This window comes from Aphelocoma coerulescens, chromosome 5, assembly GCF_041296385.1.
Source record: "Aphelocoma coerulescens isolate FSJ_1873_10779 chromosome 5, UR_Acoe_1.0, whole genome shotgun sequence".
NCBI classification, from domain to species: domain Eukaryota; kingdom Metazoa; phylum Chordata; class Aves; order Passeriformes; family Corvidae; genus Aphelocoma; species Aphelocoma coerulescens.
The window spans coordinates 15,209,736-15,228,320 of NC_091019.1; the positions used below are offsets into that span (position 1 = coordinate 15,209,736).

At 41.6% G+C, this 18,585-nt stretch overlaps 1 protein-coding gene across 11 annotated transcripts in view; it reads left to right on the forward strand.

The window, feature by feature from the left end:
* DENND2B (DENN domain containing 2B) overlaps positions 1-18,585 on the forward strand; it is a 154,359-nt gene that overhangs the window by 99,073 nt on the left and 36,701 nt on the right. For 10 of the 11 annotated variants that reach the window (XM_069016789.1, XM_069016786.1, XM_069016787.1 and 7 more), the window contains 5 exons: positions 9,882-10,030; positions 12,698-12,913; positions 15,052-15,148; positions 15,977-16,021; positions 18,258-18,442. In XM_069016789.1, coding sequence (XP_068872890.1) covers positions 9,882-10,030; positions 12,698-12,913; positions 15,052-15,148; positions 15,977-16,021; positions 18,258-18,442 — 692 coding nt within the window. The remainder of the gene's footprint in view (positions 1-9,881; positions 10,031-12,697; positions 12,914-15,051; positions 15,149-15,976; positions 16,022-18,257; positions 18,443-18,585) is intronic. The other variant, XM_069016790.1, reaches the window with a different exon arrangement.

Consider the following 18,585-nt stretch of genomic DNA (forward strand, 5'->3'; position numbering starts at 1 on the left):
CTGCCCAAAGCAGTTGTTTGTAGCACTGTTCCTGGTCTCCTCCAAGTCCCAGTTGCTGGTTAAAGAGGAATTAATTTCCTTTAGCTATACAACCATCAGGAATGCACAACAAAAAACACTGTTTTCATTAAGCTTCATAAGAAAAACATGTTTCTTTTGGTCTTAGAAGGAAATCTATGGCCTATGCATACATTCTTTTAACATCAAAAAAAAGTTGTTATAATTACCAAAAATTGGGCAGCCCTTCAGAGGACAGATTTTCCACACAAGTGATGAATATCTGCTTTGTTTTTAACTCTTTCAGTATAATATTATTGCAACAGATACAAAGGGGACTTCGTTTTACTTTGGACAATGAATCTTTATATACTGAAAGCTGGAGGGCTACCAAGATAGTCTGGAACCCTAGAGCACACATCCTCTGAAGAGACACTGACAAGCTGGGCTTGTTTAGTCTGGTAAAAAGCAGTCTAATAGTGCTTACAAATGTTTGAGAGGCAAACAAAGACGATAGAACAAAACTATTCTTGGTCATATCAGTTGATATAGCAAAGAACAATGGCTACGAATTGGAGCCTGGGGCTCTTTGTCAGACCAAAATTCTGTCTCTGGCTTGTCAGCCTCAGTGAAAACAGGAATTTACTCTTTCCATTCTCAGCTGTATACTTTGTCTATGCCATTCAAAAAAATTGCTTTCAGAACAGAAGCTTTCAGCTCCTGCTCAGTGTCTGTTAAAATGAAAACTTTTGTAGATACTAAAAAGTCATTTTCTGTGTAGTGCATCCTTATATCATCAGCCTTTTCCATGACAGACCACCATGCTACTCACATGTGAGAATGTATTGTGTGTTAATTACAGTGCTCATCTTTGCTCAGGACTCGTCACTGTGCCGCCAGATTTTACGTGGTAATGATTCTTTCCCTTGTCTGGTTTGTTAAATATCAAAATAAAAGGTGCAGGACTGGTAAGAAGCTTTCTTCAAATGAGAAGAACTCTTGGGTTCAGTAAAACAAAATCATAATGGGCTCTTCCAACTCATGGGTACTATAAACCAGCCCCTTGCAGACTATAATTGGCCATTTTGGCAGGGCAGTGGGAAGAGAAGGCAAAATTTCAGATCTGTGGACAAACACAGAACTTCATTGTTTTGTACTGCTTTTTAACAACCTTTTTCCAAGCACTTCATTCAATACAGGCAGTGCGAGGGGGAACACAAAATCAGTATTATTCTTACAAACTGTCAGGCATGATTAAAGACAAGCCAAAGCAGTTTGATCTCCAGCTTTAAAGAAACTATCGTAGTTTTGTGTATCACATCTGCATAATTTATACCAGTGGTGCTAGACCCCAGTCTCCAAGTAGCACTTTTGTGCTCATGCAAACCAGGTGTTTGCAAGAGTGAGTTTATTTTATAGATCTACATCTGCTTCAAAGCTATAAAGGGCTCTGTCACTGTTCTCTGAGTTTTCTTGGCAAACACTTGCCCTGGAGGTGCCAGTGGGTCTTTTTTTTCCCTACACCTTGTTGAATCTCCTTGCCTCCCTAAAACTTGTAGGCAGTTAAAACATTGTTGCTGCAGCAATAAGCTTAATAAAGTGTCATGTCCCCCTACCCCTTAGAATTAATATTTGTAATGCAAGGAAGTGTTAGAATACAAGGAAAGGAAGCTGTGAATGCTGTGAATGCTCTAAGTATTCTAGTGTGAGACAGAATCATAAAAAATTCGGGTTGGAAGGGACTGTGAAGTCAGCTGATCCAGCCTCTGCTCAAAGCGGGCCTGATTTCAATGTTAGGTGAGGTTGCTTAGGGCTACATCTGGTTGAGTTTTCAAAATACCATGGGAGGATGGCTTCACTGCCTCCCTGTGCAGCCTTCTCCACTGCTTAGCCTCCATTGTGAATAATGGTTTCTTGATGTCCCCGTGAACAAATTTTTCTTTCCATCCAGTCTGAATTCTCCTTTCAGACTTGAAGGATGTTGTCCTTCATCCTTTCACCTGTAAGAAGTGCCTGATGCTGTTTTTTCATTTGCCTTTCCAGGTAGTGGCAGACAGCAGCTGGGTTATCCCCCAGCCTTCCCCAGGCTAAGCAGCTTCTAAGCGTGTAATTGCTAGGCCTGGAGTCATTGGTTTTTTGGTTACCACATGGCCTCTTCATGTGAGGCACATGCACACCAAAGCTTTGTCTTCCTCCTGGTGCCCTTGCACTGCTTATTCTCTAATGACCAGGGCAGCAATGAACTGCTGTGTGTAGTTTATCTTACTTTGAGAGCTGCCTTTTTTAAAAAAATAAGTTTTAAGGTATATTGAAACCAAAAATGATAATGCTCTGAAATCCAGTGACATCATGAACCAGACGCTTTGTTCAATCTTGTAATATTTCTGTAGACTTCAATAGATGAAATACCTGCATGGTAAGTTCAGGGCAGGTATTGGATTGGAACACAATGATCCATTCTGCATTAATCAAGCAGCCCTTGTATAAAGGGGTGCACATTCCTAATAAAAATCAGAGCTGTGTTCCATGTGCAAGGAACCATGTGGACTTCATTCATCTTCTGTACTAGCACTCACAGAAATGTGGCAGTCATAGTAAACTTAACATTGTTTTGCTTCTTGTGGTTTTGAATGAGCCTTTAATCAGACCAAAATTGATGTGGCTTTCTGAATCCGGTTGGGGAAACCACGCTTGGCTTTGTGTGAATTCAAGAAACTATCATAGTATTAAGAGATGGCTGAGATTGTTGCTTCTGCTGTGTTTGTGCATAACAGTATTTCCTGTCATATGGACCATACGGTTCCAGTTTTCCAGTCTGCTTGTTTAAATGCAGCTGAGATGTTGGAATACTGGTATTTAAGGTCTTGTGTCTCTGCAGCATTGTTGACCTGACATCTAGGAGAAAGAACTTGTAATCACCACCAAAAAAAAGTTGAATGAGTAAAGTGAAATGAAGGTTAAGGGCATAGCACTAAGTTTGACTTGAGAAAATCTAGTAAAACTAGGTGAAAGAAATAGCACTCCATTTAGAAATTAAATTTAGTGGAAGGAACCTCTGACAAGACAAACCTTCTTACTCTCTAAGTCCCCAGAGTGCTGTACACAGCAGAACAGGTGGAGATTTCCTCCAAGAGGACACAACAGATGTGTAGAAAACGCATTGCTCAACTGGGCTCCGTGTGTTGTGTCGTAGATTGAGAATGTTTAATTGAACATTGCATGACTCCATGTCTGCTTTGGCAGCTGGAACTGAAGTAGTCTAGAAAATAAGGCAACGCCTCAAAAACATTGCTGTGGAATCTCTAAAGCCAGGATGAATTTCTGAATGGGATCTTGCTGCTAGGTTCCCAACGGGAGTGTCCCTCAATTCACTGTCCCAGGGACAGCTGGCCCTCTTGGGGAGGGTTTCTTATGCATCCTTCTTCTCTCTGGGCCTGTTCACTGTCATGTTTAGGAGATTTTGAGGCCTTTCAGTAGCTGGACGCTTCTATTGACAGATTTTTGCGCCTTAAGAGGACAACATAATCACTGCTTCTGTAGGGGTATATAATATAATTGAATCTTGTTACAGCTGACACCACAGGTGACTGATAAAAACTTGACAGTGGAGTCATACACAATCGTTTGGCTTTTTCCTCTGTCAGTTTGAGTATTGCTTCAGTTTGGGATAATCAGCTTCTTGTTTACTTCTGCATTAAAACAGGACAAGTCACTCCCTTCATGCCTGCTGGTAAAGGCACCTCATCTCTCCTAAACCAATTAGTTGGTTTGATTTCTTGTGTAAATTTGACATAGTGCATGTCATGTAACAAAATGAGATTATTTAGCTGTTTTACTGAATCCTTCGCTGTGTGTGATCAGAGCTGCAGCAATGATGACTGAGGTCAAGTTGGAAAATGTTCCAGCTTGACATTGCTTTCAAATTAGAACATTTGCAAAGTTCTTCCAGTAAATGTGGGAAAGGGTTAGAAAGAGAGCAAGTTGATCTTTTGAGTAAAATCTCATCCTCACATGCCACATTATTGCCTGCCATGATTTTGTAGCACATTTTAGTCTGTCATATTATCATTCCATGACAAATCAGGGAGAAATGGGAATTGCTGGGCTGCTGTGAAGCTGAAGCAAACTTGGAGAGATTGCAACTCTGCCAGCAGTGCTGTGCTAGCTGCTTCTCTGAAGACATTTTGGGTTTTTAGTCAGACACCAGCAGGTCTCTGCAGCTAGGATTGATGCAAAATGAGGGCAGTGATCACAGACTAGTATATTCCTGTCTTATTCTGCACCCACAGTCTGCCTGTGACAGCTTAAAATGAATGTGAGATTTTGGAAAGTGTAAGAGTGGCAAATTTAATAATAGACACTGTAGGGTATTGGCAGCCAGAGCACAATAAATCAAACAGTGTTCATATGGGCCTGTCAAAGAAAGGCCAAATATTCAGCTGATCCTATTGACAATCAGCCTGCTGCTTTATTGTTACATTTGGATACATGGATTCATTTTTAATAATAATCTCATTCCCTATTAAGAGCTCAGTTTTTCTCTGTAGAGTGTATCTCATCATGATAACATCCACTACAGCTTCTTGTGATAGTCTCTGCCTGGATTTCTAGTCAGTGCTGCAGGTTAGTAAAACAGAGGAAAAAAAGACCATGAGGCTGCTCTCCCAAATCCTCCTTTAAATTCGGAGACCGTGTTGAAGTCAGCAGGGTGAAGCCCCTGAAATGCAGGCAGTTTAGAGGAGCTGTTGCTGTACTGTGCCAACAGTTGCTCATCAGATGTTTGCATGCACATGATTTTGGACTGAGTGGTAAATGGGTGATTTTTGGGGATGAAATTTCTCGTTCATTTACCAGCTGTGCGAATTCTTTTCCCTTATGCTTCATTATGATTACACTCTAAGCTCTTGCAGTCCCCACAGAGATCGCAGGGAGCTGAAAGTATCTGCAGTGCTTCTTCTGCTTATTGCAAGGCAAAGCAGGACTGGAGAAGTTCAGAAAGCACAGGTCGTTGCCTACAAAGTCCATAGACCAGGGCCCAAAAGGCTGATTGCATTTTAAACTTGCCACTCTGCTTGTTGCAGATGCTCTTCTGCTTTTCTGAGCTCGTGATACTGAGCAGATACACTGGGTGATAGGACTATAAGCAAGAAATGGTCTGTAACTTAGTGCTGTTCAGCAAGAGCTTTTCAAAGCAGTTGTAATATGTGTCAGCTGTAACTTGAGATTGAAATAGTTCCTCTTCCTGCAGATTCCTGGGGTAAATTCCCCAGCTGAGATGCAAAGTTGCAGCATCTCTGATGTTGAAAGAGCTCATCTATGCACCAAAGATCTAAGCTTGGATGCTTTATGGGAGTGTGGAGATTTACTGGTTTTCATCCATTTGATCTGAACATGCTCATAAACATCCCAGTGGCCCAGTTTTCCTCCAGCACTGGTGGTGTGGATCTGCACTGGTGTAATTTTATGACTGAAATGAATGAGCAATGCATGTGCACCTCGTTTGTGAGGTGGTAACTGTCCTAGCCATGCAACTCATATCCCTGGGCTTTCTAAGTAGCCAGGAGGGAAGGCAGCAGGCTCTTAGCTTGGGCATTCAGCATCACCCTGTGGATTCTGTATCTCCTCTGTGAGCATTGGCTCCCACTTTATGCACCCAACTTAACAAATATTTAAGAGTCTTTTCCTTTACTCTATACCTGCTGTTCCATTCTTCTCTCTTCCTGGCAGTGCAAAAGGCTGGAGTTATAATCAGCACTCTGTGAATCACTTAATTCCTCTGATAATTGTTTCTCCCATCTAGAACGAAATGATGCATTTCCCTGCTTTCTGCCATTTATAGAGAAGCGTCTGCCTGCTTCTTTTTTTTCCCCCTCAGGCTTACTTTTCACTCCTTTCTCAGTGTGAGACAGGCTCGCTGAGTCTGCCTCTGCTTCCCATTTGCCACGTGTGAGAGGCTGAGCAGAGGAACATTGTGTGCTGCCTCAGGACTCGGTGGGGCTGACTCGAAACGCATCATGGAGTGAGGCACTGCAACCCCTGGGGGAAACTCATCGATCCTTAAGCTCAAGGCACTGCATTCCTCAGGACTTTTCTAAACATCAGTGGTTATCTTTTTTTTTTGTTCTCTTTCTTTTCTTCCCTGATGGACTATTCATTAAATTGTCTGTGAGATCTTCTGGAGATAAATGTCGTGTAGACAAATTCCCTGTGTTAACTCAACACTTTGGTACGTAGAATTCGAGAGAATGGGAAACTTGGAAAAAAATGCTTATAGAGGGAACTGATCTGGGAGTAGGGATGGTGATTAGAGACAGTATTTGCCAAAGACTTACTGTTTGTGATCATATGCATTCTGGGGGTATGATTCAGCTTCCTTTGAAGTCAGTGATAATCTGCTGTTGTCTTGTGTGGCTGTTGGATCAGCCTTATTAAGTCAAGCCTGGCCTCTATACTGCATAATGTTTCTCCTTTTGGCTTCCAATATAGACATCCATATGGCAGGAACAAGGATGTTTCCTTGCTCTTTCATTGTAAATATGTTTTCCTTTTGCAGCAAATCCAAGCACTGCAGCTTGCAAACATTCCTTGCCTGAGAATTAGGACTGGAGAAGTGGTGGTTGAGGAGAAAGCTGTAAATCTCTGAGCCAGCCCAGTAATATGGAAACTTTCCTCCTTTTTTTACTGCAGTGGCAGCAGTAGCAGCCACCACCCCGGGTCTCCTGCAGGACCTCACTCCCATGTGGGACCCGCACCTGCTGGTGACCACCACTTCTCAAATCTTTCTCCCATGGAAGGGAGTCACTGTGCAGTCAGATGCAGTTAAATGCTGTTTTGAGGCAGTTCAGGGTATTTTCAGCACTTTTAGTTTACTTGACATCTTTGATTTCTTGTCACTGGTACAGAAACCAGTCTGGGCTGCCTCTTTTCGTGTATCTGGTCTTTTGTGTGTCTACGAGGGAGAGCAAATATACTAAGAATCTGGTGGTTGAAAATTGCTGAGGAGATAGTTTGTGTGTCGCTTCTAGTTCACAGCTTGAACCAAATACTTCCTTCAAAAGTCCTATCAGCAAAACCAGGTGGTTTCTGATTGATCAGACTATTTCATTATCTGAGATTTGGGTTGGAAGGAGGTTCTTCTTAAAAAAAAAAAAAGGCAAAAAAAAGGGTGAGGTGTATTTGGTCTCAAGGTGTTATTTCAAAGTGAAAAAAACCCCCAAGCTCTGAAATAATTTGGTTTTTAAGCAAATGAGAGAAAGAATAGACACAAGAGTTCTAGAACAGCAAACCAGTCATCTGCAGAAGCTCTCACAGCTCTAGGGGAAAGGGTTAAAATCCCTGTGGTGTCTCCTCTGACCTTCCCATTACAGTGAAGAGGAATTTGGCCCAAGCTCTCTTTTGGTAGAGGCTCTGACTCAGAAAAATAGTCTCTGCTCATGGTTCCTTGCTCCTCCCCCTTCTCTCATCCAAGACTTCTCTGGGCCCATTTCTGTACTTAATATGTCAGGTCAGCATTATTTATGTTGAGTTTAACTGGGTTCAAGCAATTCTGTTTTACATTGTGTTTTGGAAAGAGAATCCCCCTAACATTTATAAATGCTTTACATTGTAAAAAAGGGTTTTTTTCGCTGATGGGCTTGTTTCTTCTCAGGAGTTTGGGTACTCTGTAGACTAATGCAGTAACATTTGTTTTCACAAGGAAGCGCATGTTTGAGCCCTGTCTCACGAAGCTGGGTATTTCGAAATCTATTAATCTATTCCAAAATGCTTGCTTGACCTATACTTGACTTGGGCTTACAAGAAATTTTATTATGCCACTAGAGCCTAATCATCTGTAAGTAACAGCATTTTGCAAATTTTACTATTTATCATTGTTTCGATTACCATTTCTAGAGCCATAGAGTCTACAAGTAACAGAATCAGAGTGTGATATCTATTTTTCCTTCCCGCAGGAAGAATCAACCACTTCTATAGTCCTCCATAGCATTAAGTTTTTTTTTTTAGGGGTATTTGTGGCTTAAGATTTTTCCTGTTCATTGCATTCATCAAAAGGTCTTCCTTCATATACCCCATGCACCTGAAGGTGTTCTTTCCATATGGCATGAGGATTGGCTTCAATGATAGTGCAGCCTCCAGAATCAGATTCCCTCTGGATGAAATAATAAGCTCTGATTGCCAAGTCAAACATTCTTCAAGAGCAGCAGTGATTCAGGGTTCTAATTAGAACAAAACTAAAACATTCACTCTTGTGCTTATGTTTGACTAGAAATCTCAGTATGATGCACTACCGAAGCAAAACTGTGTTTTTATTTGTATTGTGAATATGTGAACTTGCTCAGCAGAAGTTCTTGTGGCTGTAATTGATGAATCAAGCAGTCTCATGCTTCCAGTCTCAAAAATAAAGTAGAAAGCACAAACTGCTTTTCTTTTCTTTTGTACAATAAGGAAATTTAATAAGTCTGTCTAGAACAAAATAGCTGGTAGTCACACAGACTGAGTGTTAACCCAGGTCTTGCTCTCACTGAAAACACCTTATGCCTCAGCTGTAATCTCCTTAAATGCTGTGAATATTTTCTGTAACAGTGGGAATAATGAACCATGCTACAGCTTTCTGTCCTCAGTTCTCAACTGACACAGTATGTAGTGGAAGCTGAATTTCTTATATTAAATAGCCTGTACTACAACACATATATTGTACTAAACTCATGGGTTTTAAGTTTGTCTTTAGATATAAAACCAAAAGCTTAAGCCAAAAGCTTTAAAAGCTTTTAACTTCCTGGATGTTTCTGTAAATTCAGGTCTTGATTTTGAGTAGATCACTTTTTTAAGAGATGATTTTCTGTTCAAGATGGTTGGAAAACTGGAATTTCTTTGTGTTTCAAAAACCTGAAGCTCTAAATCAGTTGCTGATTATCAACTGTCTGAAAAAGTGTATACAAAATGTTAATTTTATTGATGGCACTCATTCATCGTCATGCTACTTTGTTTAGTCAGAGGTCTGCTAAGTTCAGGAGTTTGAGACGATGATGGATATTGGATCTCACTTAAACCTGGACTATATAAATTTTGGTTCCGGTTTTCAAATGGTAAAAATTCAAAGACTGTGATCTGATTTTAAGTGTACTTTTCATTTAAGTCATATTTAGGGATTAATTGGTCAAACCTCTATATATTACTAGCAGGATGAGTTTCCTACTGGGAGAGAGGAGTTTCACATAACTTGAAATGAACAGCTGCCTAATTTAAAGACAGGATATATTTTAAAGAACACTGAGGATGCAGTATGGTTGCGACAGAAATTGTTCTCCTTTTGCACTTTCAGTCTTCTCTCTTAGCACTGCTGAGCTGGAGTGTTTATTCTTTTTTTGCCTTCTCTCAGGAGGAGAGAAAAATGAAGGTTGCATCAAATAAGAGTTGTCTTATTGTGTATAAGGGTGGCGTGTTGAGCACAGTTATTTATTGGTCTTCATTTCACCCCGTGAGTGGCTGTTACAGATTTATAAAATCCACTGATACACTTTAAAGAAGTTAAGTGCCTTAGCTTTTATATATCAATAAATTTTCCACAGCTGCAGATGCTCAGAAGCACGTCTTGTGAAATCTTCGCATTTTAGTTAAAAAAAAAATAAAAAGGACAGTAAAAAAATCCAAAGAAACTTGTCGACTTCATAGCCAAGTTCTCCTCCAAATACTTCCAGCTGCAGCTAGAGGGATGAGTCATGCTGAAAGCTGAGGCGCTTTTAGAAAAGCCTTTCACTTGGTTCACATGATTTTTTTTTTTTTCTAATTTTACATTCCTGTCTGTTTTTCTTTCCTTAAAAAAAAAAAAAAAAAAAAACACAAAACAAAAAAAAAAACCCAACAACCCCGAAACCCCAAACGTGAAGGCGAGTCACCCAAGGAAAACCCGTACGAGGATGTGGAGCTGAAAGGCCGTCACGCGGGGCGAAAATCCCACCAGCTGTCGGAGAATTCCCTAGATTCCCTGCACAGGATGTGGACGCCGCAGAACAGGAAATACCCGGCACCTCCGCAGGTACGGGCGGCGGGCGGGGCGCGGCCGAGGGCGCTGCCGGCCCGGCGGGGCAGGGCGGCCGGGGCGGCGGGCACGGCAGGCGGCGGCGGGCCGGTCCCTCAGCCCGAGCGGCGAGCGCGCCCGGCGCCGGGGGCTGCGCGGACAGCGCTGCGCACCCCGGGCCTGACAGTGCAGAGCCCTTCCGCTGCTGCTCGTCCCGTTCCGTCTGCACCTGAGTTAACTCTCTGTGTGGCTGCACCTCCTAGGGAGTTGCCTGTGCCTCTTCTGCCAGGCAGGGACAGGAGGGGAGAAGTCGGCTGCTGGTTTTGTCCCTGTGTTGTTACGCGAGGCCTGGTGTGACTCTGCTCGTGGGAAATTTGTAGTGTGGCATGTTTTACTGTAAAATAGAGAGTGCCAGGTAAAAGCCCTGAAAAAATACATGAATAATAAAATAGTGAGGAAAACCCGAGTCTCTGCAAGTAACAGGGCTGTATAAATTGTGTTTATAGCATAAGAAAGATGAGGAACTCTGCAGACCTTTCCTTTTGTGGTGAATTTTCCAAAGCAAGCCTGGATTTTTTTGTGAACACCATGAAATGCCAGGTTGCCTTGTTGTTTATGGGATCACTGTGTTCATAAGGAAAAAATATAAATCTCATCACATACTTAATTTTGAGATTCCAAGTATCCTTTATAGGAACTTCATTGTGCACTGAATCAACAAGCAAATTTGCAGTTGAACAAAAAGTCACAACAATTTACATTTTTGTCTTGTAAAGAGACCTAGAAAGAAAACTGAATGCATTTTCTTTTCACTTACTTTGTGTGCATGCAAGCGTCACAGTCCAAGAGACAAAAGAAGCATCACCGGGATTCTTAGGTGCTCCTAGCACATCCTTTGTAAAACAGAGGGGTGACTTCAGCAAAGCTGCTGGAAAAGGAACAAGTGGAAAGTAGTAATCAAGCAAAGAAGAAACAGGCACTGCAGTTATGAGGATAACGTCATACTGGGACGTGGTGCATAACAATTATTTCTGGCAGTGTGTGTGATAACAGGAGTTGTGTAGCATTGAGAGGATCCCTGAAGGTGTGTCATTAGACTGGGAACCATACAGGTGTGTAGGAAGATACTGGCCAGTGTTCTCTGTTTAACACAGGGTTACCAAAGAATTTACAGACTTAAGTGGCTTCTGTAAAGTTGTTCAGTAAGTAAGAACTCCCTGGTGCCTTTGTAACAGGTCTGTCTTTATTCTGGTTGCTTCTTTTTGAAATGCTGCTGGGAGTGCCTTTCCAGGAGTCAGTCCTGCCATAATTGCACTGTCATTGTGCTGATATTTAAAGTGAAGAGACGCGAAGAGTGGGTCAGTTTTGGGCCTGGGTAATTCTCCAATGACCAGAAATAGAAAAGTCTGAATTTCCTGAAGAATGGTAGCTTTGGCAACAATTTATCACCCAGTTTTTCCATCATAGCAACACAGCTGGGTTAGCAACATGACTTTTCAGTCATGGATGATGATAAACAAGATGGAAGAGATCAGAAGGTCAGCAAGCTTCCAACAATCATCTCGACAAAGAATTCCTTTCAATAAAGTATAGACTGCCACCAGTTTTCCTGGTGTGCTTACCTGTGGTATGCAGAGACCTCAGAAACACTGGTGGTGTGGTCATTTTGAATCCCAGTGTCTTTTCTTTTCCCATTGATTATTTTCAGTTTTTGAAGTCCTCAGGTATGAAAGGAATGTTTTATGATGATGTTGTATTTGTGATGCAGCTCCTCTCCACAGAAACACCTGTGCTTAATCCCAGGTAGGATGGCACTGCAATCAGTCAGCCAATAAATGGGAGGGACATTTATTGCTGCAGGCTTATAGCTTGTAATAGAGCTGATAAAATATTCATAAATGTCAACTGATAGATGTTTAATCTGGCATAATAGTACTTTTTCCTGGACTTGCTGGTGAAGCTTCTTAACAGTGTTTGTGTTTGGGAGGAGAATGCAGAGACCTGGAGCTGGGCATAGCTGCTCCAAGGACTGCTCTGAAAGACCCCCAGTTTTTTAAAGATAAATGTTACTTGGTGCTTAATCCTTCAGAGAGATTTTCCCTGTGTGTTGTAATGATAACAGTTTTGTGGTTTAAAGGGAATTCTTTGGGAATGCAGGACAGAGTTGTAACCGCACCTCTGCACACTGGCAGGTCTTAAAACTTCTTAACACCATGAAAACAGAACAAGCTTGATTTTTCTACTTTTTTTTTTTCTTGGATAAAATAGCATGAATTAGCTGTTTTAGTTATTACTATTACATTGAATTAATATTACACTGAATTGTGTAATTGCTCTTGATTTTCACTCCTGCAAGTGAAAGGGATGGACCAAGCTCATTGGTCAAGTGCTGTGCTGTCAGCCAAGCCCTCAAGTTAGATTTAAGGGCTCATAGAGTTGATGGGATGTGGATGCGTGGAAATGCAGCAGAGTCAGAAGTGGTGTTGTTTTCTTTGAACTTTAAAGTCTTCAACGTTGACTCCTGTCCCTTCACCGTGACCTCAGACCCTCTCTTGACACCCATCCTGCAGAGCAGTGGCTCACCTGGCATGACTTCCCTGTGCAGCCACCACTCTGTCACAAGAGCTGCCTCTGCCCCAGGTGTTGCTGAGAGGGGAAGAGCTCAAGCTGTTCTTGTCCCTGCAGCTGCCCTCGAAGGCCAGCAGCCACTCCCTGCGCGTCGGGAACTGGTCAGAGAGGAAGAGCCACCGCCTGCCGCGGCTGCCCAAGCGGCACAGCCACGATGACATGCTGCTGCTGGCTCAGCTGGGCATCCCCTCATCCCCCTCCAGCCTCAATGAGGACAGCCTGAGCACTGCCAGCGAGCTGCTGTCCACACGGCGCGCCAGGAGGATCCCAAAGGTACTGGTGGTGTCATCAGGCTTGTGCTGAGGAGAGGTCACCTGTCTGCGAGAGCCTGTGAATTTCTAGCCAGCCTTTAGTCATCACTGAAAGCTTTTTTTGTACCCTAAAGGAACATTTAGATCAGAATCCCTTCCCTAAAAGTAATAACTTCCAAGTCATCCAAGAGGAGCAAAGATCTGTTGGCCGCCTTTGCACAGAATTGATTTTAAGGCAGTTCTGTTTTCCACACTTCTTTAAGCTCTGTGGACCAGGGCGTTGCTGTGTATATAACTTTAAGATTTTGAATGGGTGATGGCCCAGCAATTATTATTTATACCATGTAGCAACATCTGAAGTGGTTTATTTCCCCATCATTTGTTTCCAGGAAAATAACTGATTGGCCTAATAAGTTTGTGTTCATTTACTCACAACTTACCCCATCCTGATAACCGTGCTGTCTTGATGGATTTGAAGTAAAACTTAATTTTTCATTTTTCAAGGAGCTTTTAGATTCAAAACGGAATGTGGAGAAAACCCCCAAGCCACAGGACAACAACCAAAAAAACCAACAATACAATAGCAACAGAGAGGGGGAGAACTGCCAATATGCTTCATTTTGGCTTGAGAACAAAGTTGATTTTTACTGTGTATTCAACTTTTTCCTGTTCTTATTAGTGAGCATATTTTAAAGTACATGGCTATAAATACTGTGAGTAGAGTGAGATTTTTACATTTCTGTCAATTGGTTGGAAATTCTGTTTAAGGATGAAATTAATCCTATGTCCTTAATATTTACTGTATTTTTACTTTCTTGGAATACATTGTTTCACTGCACAAATGGGCACACATCTCTGGAGGATGTTATAGGGTAACTTATGGAGTAGCTTACTACCTGATTTTGAGTAAAACTTGGAAAGTTTGGCTGTTAGTTTTGTACACAAATAATTTTTTTAAATGGAAGGGACAGATATTCTCCTGTGAAATTATGATTTCAGCATATGAATATTCACAATTTTATTGCAAATCTGTGATAATTTCTGTTTTCTTATTATTTCATCTTTCAGGATCACATACTCCTGGAGAACAGAATTTTTAAAATTGAGATAGTGTTAGTTATTAGAGGGAAAACATAAAAAGGTTTTACTTCAGTCTGTGCTCTGTTACTGCCCTTCTGCTGTGTCTATAGCAAATTGCTTCATTTCACTCAGTTTATTTCTCTCTGCAAGCTGAGATGAAACACTTTTGCAAAATGTATTATAGTTCTATGAAGAAATCTGCTATGGAATGAAATATACTATTCCTGACTTATAAAACATCATGAAGATTAATTGCTATGTATTTGTGACTCTCCCAAAGTTATAGTACTTTGTTTAATAATGAATTCTTGGTAATCCCAGCGTCTTGTTGAAGACACGAAACACAAGTTACCTCATTAATATTTCTGATCATCTCAGATATTTTTGGGGCAGACAGTTATTATCTGCGTTAGCCCTCTTGAGGGAAGCCACAAAGATGATTACCAGGGCTTAAAATTCTGGCTAGTGGTGGTTAAATCCATAGAAGTCCACACGGGCCGGATCTTCAGCTGACACAATGTCACTTCAAAGCAGCTGGGTCACCTGAAAAAGCTTTAAAAAGTCAGAGCCATCTCTTGTGCTAATTTGAACATGCTAAAATCTCAGTTCAGAGAGGAGCTAACACACCTTACTCTTGTATTCAAATAAGAATGTGATCTTCAGGTCCATGAGAGTTTGGCAAAGTTGGATATGGCTAATGGATTATTCTTATTCAGAAAATGCAAGTGAAGAGAGAAGCAACAGCATAGAGGAATGAGGTGGTAGAGGATAACAGCTGCCTTTGAATCTTCAGGCTCATTGCTTTCATTGCAAGTGTCTACAGGATTTTTCAAAGTGGGATTTAGGCTTCTGAGTTATTTAACTGTTTTGAAATATATCCATAGGGAAAGAAATGAGATTCAAAATAACTAATTGAAACAAATGGGATTTAAAAAAAAGAGATAGAAAATGCACTTTGAGATAGTAAAAGTTTTGGGGGTTCAGCTGATCTATCATCCGTATTTTGTTTGGATAGGTTAATTAAGTCTCCTGGAAGAAAAATGTTCAGTCTTACTGATTCCTCATTTTCTTATTTTTCAGCTTGTCCAAAGAATCAATTCCATCTACAGTGCAAAAAGAGGGAAAAAGCGCCTGAAGAAACTTTCTATGTCCAACATTGAGACGGCGTCCCTGCGAGGTATGGTACAAGTGACGTGGTTCAGTGAATCCATTTGAATGAACAGGATTATCAACTCCCTTCTTTCCTCCACATCTACTCTGGACTTCACTTAGTTTAGAACTTTCTTCTGTGAATGATAACTTTCTCTTTGTAAGTTTTGTCCAAAATTCACAGTTTTGACCCTGGAGTTCTTGCATGCTTTTTCCCAGCACTCACACCGTGTAACTCACACTGTGCTTCATTCTGCTGCTGGAAAAACGGGCCAAAAAGGAAATTCAGGCCCTGTTTGTAGTAAGAGTACAATAGAGCTTTAATACAAGACCCTCTCAGTAATACATCTTGTCATGAGGTTACTTTTGCCTGTTAACTCTAACTCAGTTTGATGAATTCTGGTGATTGGGAATGTTGCCCAGGCAGACAAAGCTCATAAGGCTTTGTTTGACTTCTCAAGTGCTGCATAACTTAAAAAAAAAAAAAAAAATTAAAAAATTAAAACCTGAAAACAAGAAGTGAAAGGGTTAAGACCCATTTTCCAAATGGCACTTTTGCAGCTCAGCCTGGATGGGGATTCAGTGCAAACAGTTTGCTGTAATGGGGAATGAATTTTGCCCTTTCATCAAAATGAAGTTCTTACTCCCCAGCAATATTGAAACTGAATCCAAGGAAAACACAATCTAAGGAGTCATTCAAACTGTTTATTTCAAGATATTTTAAGACTGAGGAGAAGTGCATGTGTGGATCACAAGGCTCAGAGATGTGAGATAGGATTTTTCCCAGTCACAGCACAGTGAACTGAGTTTGTTTGCTCTGGTTTTGCATTAACTGATGCCTCTCTGTCCTCTGCAGATGAGAACAGCGAGAGTGAGAGTGACTCAGATGACAGGTTTAAAGGTAAGGGATCAGCCTTCGGTGACTTCTAGTCAGACCCTGTCACAGACATTATCGATGTGTGTACTCCTGCTACTGCATGTTGTTCCTGTCCATGGTCTGTATTCTCTATAGCTTCCTAACTCTGTTATTGCAGAGCTCACAAAGTTCCAACATGGGAGCATGAATGTGGAAAGCAAGGACAAAATGAGCTGTGAAGGTCTAACAAAGATTTGGCAACTGTGTCATATAATGAAGAACAGGAGCTTTGATGGATTGGCTTTGTCAGCCGCTTCAGAGATGCTGATCTATTCCAGACTGACTACTGGGTGCAGGCTTAGAGGGATGAGATTGGATAAAGATGCTCCTTTCTTATCCATATGCTGCTTTCTGTGCTTACTGATCGCTGCTGTTGGAGGCAAGGATCTGGGTCTGGTCCAGCATTGTGGTTCTTAGACTCTTTTATAAGTCTGCAGTCTCCAAATTGTAGAAATTCCTTTATCAGCACCTGCACAAACTCTGCCTGAGCCAGGCCAGTATATTATTCTCTCCTTTTCCTAAGTCCTGATACAGAAAGAGACCTATAAAAAAGTTGAAGACAGCAGCAACAGATTTCATTACTAAAAACCCATCATGTTGTTAGTAGGTGAGGGCTAAAAAATACAAGGGTGTGGAGCTGTTACAAGATAAGGGGCAATCATTCATGTCTATCCACTGCAGATGTCACCTGCTTACTGTACATGCAGCAAGCCTTTCTGGAAAACCTTGTCTTAGGGAAACAGATTTGTGCCAGATAGATGGTGGTAAGACCACCCAAAACTGGCAATGTGTGCAACATTGTACAGTGATGTGTGGCAAATGACTCCTTGCTCCTTTGTCTACCTGTACCAACGCAAAAGCACTTGCAGTTCTGTTTCTTTGTGTCAGCAAATAAAGGGGTTGCTTGCTCTCAAAGGCCATGAAAGAAGATAGACAGGGCCTGTCCCCTCTCTTATTACTGGGAGGATATTCTGATCTCACTGAAAACTGGGAGGCTTTTCCCCCATTGTTGTGGAACAGGGATCTTCATTCTGATGTCCCTCTAACCAGCTGTTCCTGAGTGACTTTGTGTTTACATTGATGCTCTCAGGGTGTGTCATGTGTAGCATGACAGGACTCACTGGGTGCCCATCTGTTGGGGTGGGCTCTTTGGTTTCACCTCTAGCAAACGTGAAGAGTGTGGGGCTGTCTCAAGGCAGGAGCAGGCAGGTTGATTCTGAGGTTTTGGCTTCCTTAGCTGTGCAGTCACACCAGACCCAAGTGCTTTATCAAAATAATTCTTAATTTTTCTGTTGAACCTGATGTATGAGGGCTGGACATCAAGGGCTTTCCCTTTATTTCTGTCAAATAATTGCTGCTGTGAATGAGTGCTTGTGACATCTTATTTCCTTGCCACGAGGGCCAGTCAGCCTTCTGGAAGCTGTGGGCAGTGGCAGTGAGTAGAGCCTTAAGGTTTGAGGTGTGCTGCTAACAGTTCTTTTGCCTTTGCCCAGAGATCCTGGTGTGAAGAGCTGGGGAAGAGCATGCAGGGAGCTGCTTTTACTGAGCTGTTTTGTTTTTCCTTCTAACCAGAACTGGTAATGATGTTAATGACCAGTCCTCCATAGATATCAAGCAACAAGTCTCTGGATCAAGGCACATCTTTGCCTTGATGAGTGACCATGAATCTTAAGATTGTCCCCCAACAGAATTAGCGCTAACAAAGCAACCCACAGGAGGCAATTGGCACGTCTTTCCTTTCTTCCCTGTTCCCCTTCCTGGAGATTATTCCATGGCTTGCTTTACATGGTTTATAGCAAAAAGCTGTGCTGTGTAGGGACAGGGCACAGAACTGTTTTTCACCAGGATAAGCCAGGCCTCAGATGTGTCACCCTGGAGGCCCCAGTGCATTTGCACACCCACATAAGGGCTTATAATCCAGTCTTATGTGAAGAAAAGCCAGAACTTTGGCAGGGTAACAGTTATGATCTGCAAATTATTTCAGTGACTGAGTGTTGCATCACTTCAGTACTTGGAGAAAGTTTTGATTTATGGGTGCAATTAGCAAGGGAGACTACAGAAGGTTTGCTAACTAGAAGGTTTTCTTTTGAAAGGAGAACATGCTTGGAATAATACTCTGGCAAATTGAAAGTCCTTTGTGAATGGCTGTGGTTTGCAAAAACACATTGCAGTCTCAGGTAATGATCTGTCTCTTTTTTTATTCCTTTTTTTTTAAATACAGCTCATACCCAGCGCCTTGTACACATCCAGTCAATGCTGAAGAGGGCTCCAAGTTATCGCACCCTGGAATTGGAGCTGATTGAGTGGCAGGAGCGGGAGTTATTTGAGTATTTTGTGGTAGTGTCCCTGAAGAAGAAGCCTTCTAAAAACACTTACCTCCCAGAAGTGACATACCAGTTTCCCAAGGTAAAAGAGAAATTCCTATGTACAGTTCATTCTAAGATCAGTAAAGGGAATAAATGGAAAAATGATTTGAAATCCAATTTTTAAACAGAGCTTTCAGAATTGTTCCAAAGCAATCTGTTACAAAGCAAAGGGCATAGAGAAGG